This window comes from Clinocottus analis, unplaced genomic scaffold (genome assembly GCF_023055335.1).
Source record: "Clinocottus analis isolate CAN_PGR_092001 unplaced genomic scaffold, fCliAna1.0.p SCAF_18, whole genome shotgun sequence".
Lineage (NCBI taxonomy): Eukaryota > Metazoa > Chordata > Actinopteri > Perciformes > Cottidae > Clinocottus > Clinocottus analis.
The window spans coordinates 16,816,818-16,824,519 of NW_027175909.1; the positions used below are offsets into that span (position 1 = coordinate 16,816,818).

Genomic DNA, 7,702 nt, shown 5'->3' on the forward strand with positions numbered 1-7,702 from the left:
GCGTGCCCGTTCCCTTCGTGTCGACCCTCATCCGTACTCGATAGCAGCGCCGCGGCGTTGAGCGCGCGAGGCTCGTCGCAGTTTGCCCGACCGAAAGAGAGGCGTTCGTAAAAACACCCCAAACCCAGGGTCTCTTGTTTGATGCCAAGTACAAAATATATCTCTCTCTCTCTCTCTCTCTCTCTCTCTCTCTCTATCTCTCTCTCTCTCTCTCTCTCTCTCTCTCTCTCTTTATTTAATATTTTTTCCTCCGATGTCCGGCGACATGAGGCGAAGGATCGCCGCGGCACTAACAGCAGCGGCCAAGTGTGACTCAATGGCTGTGAGTTACTGCCGACGCGGCGAATTTAATAAAGCGACGAGGAAAACTTTATGAAACGCGGATCGATGGCGCCACTTCATAAGGTCTCGTGAGTCCACGAGGGTTCGGTCCGCATGCGATGACGTGGACGATGTCGCAGCACAAATGAGTCCCCGGTTTATGATCGGGGATAAAATACTTTAATGAGGCTGCAGCAGCAAAGAGCCGATACACAGGATGCACCTGGGATCAAACATGGATCTTCATTTTAAATCCCAAATGCATTCGTGGTGGATTTAGGTCTCAACCACAAGAAAGCAGGTCAACAAACATTTTTTTGTTATTTCTTAACCCCTGAGGTTGTTTTCTCCATTTTACATAATTTCTTAAAGTCGCCTTTTTAAATGAATTTGCATAATAATACATACTCATGTGTTGTGTATCAAAAATTGCAGAACAATCTCAGCTCTCTGTATAATGAGGCACCAGAGTCTTAAGGCACAAGTGTGAAGAGATAATTTGACCGTAAGCTGAACAATTCAAGCTTGATTGGACTGACTTTACTCCATGGCGGCTGTGGATGTTCTACCTGAGCCTTCAGTGCTATAAAATAGCCGTAACTTGGACAAAACTGCTAGATAAATGTAAATAAATGCCTAAAACCACATTTTTTATGATTGTTTTTTGAGTAGAAGTGTTAAAATGTGATAAAATGGGACTGAAGAATGACTTCATTCTACAGATCAAACCTTTTATTACATGTAGATAATATAAAGAAAGGGAACAGAACACAGAAATAGGTCAAAATCTCGATAAATAGGTTTTTAAGAAGCCAGAAGCTGAACTACCAGCGAGAAGGATAAATACTGCAGGAAGCTCTGCATGTCACCACTACCGAACACATGTAGTCCATACCATAATTACTCTGTAATGTAGAGGGGGGGGGGGGGGGCCTTCTGTTCGGCTTAAAATAACCAGAGTGAGAACAGACGAGGCCGGGGAATAGAGACCCGAGAGGAGGATGAGATATCACTCCAAACGGGGGATGAGATCGGGATCCTCTGAAGAGAAAATGAAGTTAAACGGCAGTTAGGAAGGAGGAGGAAGGAGATAGGAGGGAGGAGGGAGGGGCTCTCTGAATCAAGTAGGCAGACAGAAATAAAGGTGGGAGGAAGTGTGAGGCGAGAGAGGAGGATGTGATTACAGAGTAAGGAGAGAAGCAGACGGACAGCGAGGAAACGCTTTTAGAAAATGTGGATTTGTGTCAACGGTTTGGCGTCGTCCTCTTTCAGGACCCGACAGAAGGAATGAGGATTATGAACTTCTGGAGCCGCTTCACGGGAAACAAGAACATTCATAGAAGAGAGAGAGAGAAGATGAAACATTATGCTTTATTATTTCAAAAGAAAAACACAGTATATTCCTCACAACGTGTGACATTATTATTACAGTGTTTGCACACCTTCATGTGTGTGTGTGTGTGTGTGTGTGTGTGTGTGTGTGTGTGTGTGTGTGAACGGACACGCCCTTTTCTTTCGGTGACGTGAGCTCACATTAGCTCGTCTCCAGCGGCTGTAAATATCCAAATCGCCGGGACAAGTGTTGTCTGGAGCCTCTCGTTCGGCTCGCATCTCTCTCTTCAACGTTAACCTGCGCACCTCCTTCACTGTCTAATTCCCTCTGTTTCAAATACACACACTCACTCACACGCTCACACACACACTCACACACTCACTCACACACTCACAGATCAGCACACTTTCTCAGTTGCACCCGACGACTGAAGTGGCGGCATGTTACGCCTCTGCTAAGGTGTTAAGTGTTTTGCTATGGTGAGGTCAACGGAGGGGGGAGGAGGGGGGCGGGGCATGTGCACCCAGTGACTCATCGATGCCATGGCAACCATGGTAGAGGAGACCATACGTATACTACTTGTATATAAGTATGTTTGTGTTCCTAACTGAGGCTGGAGACGCTCATTGGAGATGGAGCTTTTGAATCTCCGTCAAACGGACGTCGATTTGAACCCTTGAACGCAGCATCAGGACCGTATCCTTTACGATGAGAAGCGGCGCGTCTATTAATGAACGTCTTGAAGGGTGAGGGTTAAGGATTAGGATTAGGGTGAGGTCTTAAAGGGTTAGGATTAGGTGAGGTCTTAAAGGGTTAGGGTTAGAGTGAGGGTTAAGGATTAGGATTAGGTGAGGTCTTAAAGGGTTAGGGTTAGGGTGAGGGTTAAGGATTAGGATTAGGTTGAGGTCTTAAAGGGTTAGGGTTAGAGTGAGGTGTCAAAGGGTTAATCCCAGCCATTGGTTTCATTCCTCCCTCTCTGTTTCCCATCAGGCCACGGGCTCTTCGGCTCCTTCGAGATGCTGTCGTCGTGGCGGCGGACCCGCGAGGACCAGCACGTGAAGGAGCGCGTGGCGAGCGTCTTCGAGGACGTCATGCTGCGCTTCTCCGGCTCCACCATGCTGCACCTGATGACGCTGGGCCTGGCCGCCTCGCCGCTCACCAACATGGAGGCGGTGCGTCTCTTCTGCCGCACCGCCGCGCTGGCCGTGACCATCGGCTACGTGTACATGCTGTCCTTCTACAGCTCCTGCCTGGTGTTCACCGGCTACCTGGAGACCGGCTACCGGCACGGCTGCTTCTGCCGCCGGGTCCCCAAGCCGGACCGGCTGGACTCCAAGCCGGCCTGGTACCGCTGCCTCATGCACACGCGCTACCAGGACGAGGCGCCCGCGAGCAACCCGCCGCCGCCGCCGCCTCCACCACCGCCACCACCGCACGGGGTCGGCCACGCCCACACGCCGAACTCTAACCTCACGCACCCGCACCCGCACCCCCACCCCCACCCCCACCCCCACCCGCATGCAGCGAGCAACCCCGTGACGGACGGACACGTCACCAACTCCACCATGCACCCGCACCTCCACCCGCACGTGCACCCGGCGGCGGCGGCGGCGGCGGTCTCGGACGCCAACCCTCAGGACTCTCACCTGCTGCTGGGCTGCGTGAGGCGATGCTACGGCGACTGGATCACCAACACCTACGTCAAGCCCTTCGTGGTTCTGCTGTACCTGGTCTACATCTCCTTCGGACTGATGGGCTTCCTGCAGGTGAGGCGGCGAACGCGGCAGACATTTTGTTCACGTGTTTGTGCTGAATAATCTCATATAAATGCAATATTAATAGATTCAAGGGCTAATGTGACCATAAGTTAAGGGGCTGTGTGGTATTTACTCATGCAATGAACTATTTTATCAATGAAACATGCAGGAAACCTTCAAAATAAAAGCGTCATCTCCATACAAGCACCCTTGAATTCCACACAAAAGCTCCGGAAGTTAAAGCAATTTGTTGGTAATTTATGCAATTTAGAGAGACTCATCTCCATGTGGAGCTAAGTGCACAGTATATTATAGTTTTGTCATTTAATTTGTGTCTTAAAACTCGATTTCTTCCTAAATTTGAAGGCGGTGTCTCTAACAGATTGCTGTAAAATACTACGCCACACAACAGAATACTTTTCACCTTTTAATATCAGCATTTCTCCATCTGTTACTCATCATTGTTGCCTTGACTTCTGGAAGACAGCGTTATTCTCGTCTTCCTCCGCCGGGAACCGATCGCAGCGTTCCTGCAACGAGCGAAGGAAGAGTCTCTGAGAGTGAGATTATTGTTTTTTTGCGGGAGGGAAGAAGCCGTGAGCAATAAGCTGGATAAATAGTTTTTATTAAGAATTCTGAGGAAACACAGCAGGAGTCAGTTTAGCAGCAGCAGAAACGATGAGGAAAAAGATGCCGGTGCAACTCCTGATCAGGGTTCATGGAAAACCTGGAAAAGTCGTGTAAATGTGTTACATTCATGTGTTCATGACGTTCATTTAGTTATAAATAATGAATCTGCTTTTAAAAGAAAGAGGCTCAAAATATCAGCAGCATACATACAGGCATCTATATAAATGTTTATTCTTTTAATAAACTATTGTCTCTCATTCATTTGAGTCATTGAAGGTTTATTAAAATTTGGGTAAAAGTCATGAAAATTTGGTTTAAAGTCATACAAATTTGTTTTAAAGTCATTGAAATTTGGTTTAAAGTCATTAAAATGTGGTTAAAAGTCATGGAAATTTCATAAAAAGTCAATTAAATTTGGTGAAAAGTCATGAAAATTTGGTGAAAAGTCATTGGAATTTGATTTAAAGTCATAAATTTGGGTAAAAGTCATGAAAATTTGGTTTAAAGTCATACAAATTTGTTTTAAAGTCATTGAAATTTGGTTTAAAGTCATTAAAATGTGGTTAAAAGTCATGGAAATTTCATAAAAAGTCAATTAAATTTGGTGAAAAGTCATGAAAATTTGGTGAAAAGTCATTGGAATTTGATTTAAAGTCATAAATTTGGTGAAAAGTCATGAAAATTTGGTGAAAAGTCATAGAAATTTGGTTAAAAGTCATTGAAATTTGGTTTAAAGTGATGAAAATGTGGTTAAAAGTCATGGAAATTTCATTAAAAGTCAACTAAATTTGGTTTAAAGTCATGAAATTTTGTCTTAAAGTCATGAAAATGTGATGAAAAGTCATATAAATTTCGTGAAAAGTCATTGAAATGTGGTTAAAAGTGGTGGAAGTGCGCTGGTCATACTGCATGAGCCCTGGTGACGCATTAATGAAGGAATAAAACCCTAAAAGCTTCCCCGTCACTAACCCTCCTCCTCCCTCGGCAGGTGACTCAGGGTTCGGACCCCAGCGCTCTGGTCGCCATGGACACGGCGACGGTCCTGTACACGCGCGCCCAGCAGCGCTACTTCAGCTCCTACTCGCCGGTCATCGGCTTCTACATCTACGAGAGCGCCCCCTACTGGAACGCCTCGGTGCAGCGCGACCTGCTGGAGTACGCCAAAGGCTTCCAGCGCATCAGCTGGCTGGAGGCCTACCTGAGCTACCTGTCGGACCGCAACCAGTCCACCAGCCAGCCGCGGGAGAACTTCACCGGCACGCTGCGCCACGCCTTCCTGCGCGAGCCGCGCTTCGCCCACTTCGCCGACGACATCATCTTCGCCGAGCGGGGCCCCGGCGAGGAGCCCGACGTGGCGGCGTCGCGCATCTTCCTGGTGGCCAAGACCACGGAGAACAAGCGCGAGGAGATGTCGGTGCTGCTGGACACGCTGCGCCGCCTCTCGCTGACCTCGCGCGTGCGCTTCCTCATCTTCAACCCGTCCTTCGTCTACCTGGACCGCTACGCCGCCGCCGTCAGCTCGCCGCTGCGGCACTCGCTGCTGGCGGTGCTCTTCCTGCTGGGGCTGTCCTCGCTGGCGGTGGTGGAGCCGCTGGTGTCGGTGTGGCTGGGCCTCACGCTGCTGTCGGTGCAGTTCGGCGTGCTGGGCTTCATGACGCTGTGGGGCGTGGAGCTGGACTGCGTGTCGGTGCTGTGCCTGATCGCGGCGCTGGGCCACTCGGCCGACTGCAGCGGGCCGCTGCTCTGCGGCTTCTCGGCGGGCCGCGGCGACAGCCGGACTCGCTGGGTGCGGGTGGCGCTGGAGAGGCACGGCGTGCCCTCGCTGCAGACGCTGGTCTGCTACGGCGCCGCCCTGGTGCCCGTGGGCTCCGTGCGCTCCAACCTCACACACACACTGTTCCGCTGCCTGGCGCTCACGGCCGGCTGCTCGGCGCTGCACACGCTGGCCTTCCTGCCCACGCTGCTCACCTTCCTGCCGCCGGCCAAGAGCCGCGGCGGCGGCGGCGGCGGCGGCGGGCGGCCCGACGGGGAGGCGGCGAGGCCGGAGGTGGAGTGCGTCGAGATGAACGACAGCACGCGAGTGGTCGACCAGATCACCACCGTCTGATGATGATGATGATGATGACGGATGATGATGACGATGATGATGATGATGTTGGGGGTTTTTTTTTCTTTTCTTTTTTTTTCTGGACCCCTTTGTTGCTATGGCGACCGTGGGTTGGGGAATTGGTCCGCCGCTCTCTGCATCTGCAGCCGAGGATGCCGATCCTCGTGAAGAGGGGGAGGAGGGAACAGAGGGATGGAGGGAGGGAGACAAAAGAGGAAGACGGGTTTCCGATGCAGCGTATCCATGGCTACCTGCTTGTTGCTAGCGCTGTGTGTGTGTGTGGCATGCGAATGAGCCCTTTTTTTTCTTTTGCCCCCTTCTCAAGCAGCCAATCAGAGGCCGGGGATCCGCCCCGGGGGTCCGGCTGCGCGACGGCGTCGCAGAAAAGAAAAGTGTCCGATTTCTGTTTTTGTTTTTTGTTTTTCACGCGTCACAAAACAAAAAGTTGCTCTCGGTCCGACGCACACGGTTTTGCTAGCAGCTTCCTGTCTCACCGCGTCGCACAACACACGGCTCCACAATGACACGAGGCCATCGTCTGTATGACGCCAGTGTTTCTACTTCAATGCCGGACAAATAAAGTCAAAATCAAGAAAACGTGTTTGGAAGTGGTTTTGGCTTTTGATGCAGGTTCTGATATTCTTCTCTTTTTTTGTGGGAGGTGCATACGTACGTACGATTTTGCCATGGGTTTGTAACTCCAATATCACGAGTCGCAAAATTGCATTTTAACCATTCGAGCGCTCGCATCTGAGGAAAGAACGGATTTGGGTAATAATGACTTTTCAAAATGTTTTTTTGAGGTAAAAAAAAAAGCAAGAAACAAAAAATATGGATTGCAACTGCAACAATCTTGAGGGATATCATACCAGGGTGTGTAAAAAAACAGACTGTATGATTATCAATACAGTCATGAATGCTTTCTCCGATGCCGTATTCATGTGATGTATTGCAGTGCACAGCACCGCCACCAGAGGGCGTCTCAGAAAAGATGGCGGCTTGAGTGCTTTTTTTTTGTAGTTTGGAGAAGATTCAAACCAAAAAAAGCGGTTCATACCCTCGTGATTTCAACCGCCTGCCAGTCTGCCACCATATCCACGCCATCTATATGATATGATTCATATGTGCGCCGTAACATTAGCGAGTGAACGTAGCGGTGCAGCGCGTGTACAGTTTAGGCAATTTGTCCGTGAATGAATGCTTCAACTCCCATGTATTGCTTCACCTGCTGCTGATTAAAGTAAAAAGGGTGGAGGGGGGGAGGGCTTTATTTTCTCATTTAGTGACGAGCCGCACTTTAGAGTTTTACCCCGAAAATTAAAAGAATTGAAAAAAAATGATCGAATTCTTCGTTTTTGTTATGTAAGAAAAAAAAATCCAACCCTCTATTCTAACGAAAATATGACGTGTGCTTTACAATTTCAACCGATAACATCATGACATCATCCATCAATCAATTTGAGACGAAATGCGACACGCGAGGTGTGTGTGTGTGTGTGTGTGTGTGTGTGTGTGTGTGTGTGTGTGTGTGTGTGTGTGTGTGTGTGTGTGTTA

The 7,702-nt window shown here is 49.3% G+C and overlaps 1 protein-coding gene across 1 annotated transcript in view; it reads left to right on the forward strand.

Annotated features, from left to right (window-relative positions):
- Positions 1-7,456, forward strand: part of ptchd1 (patched domain containing 1) — a gene marked incomplete at its 5' end in the record, with an annotated part of 12,456 nt that extends 5,000 nt beyond the window's left edge. The window contains 2 exons of the mRNA XM_068582357.1: positions 2,645-3,420; positions 5,030-7,456. Coding sequence (XP_068438458.1) covers positions 2,645-3,420; positions 5,030-6,148 — 1,895 coding nt within the window. The remainder of the gene's footprint in view (positions 1-2,644; positions 3,421-5,029) is intronic.
- Between the last annotated feature and the right edge of the window lie 246 nt (positions 7,457-7,702).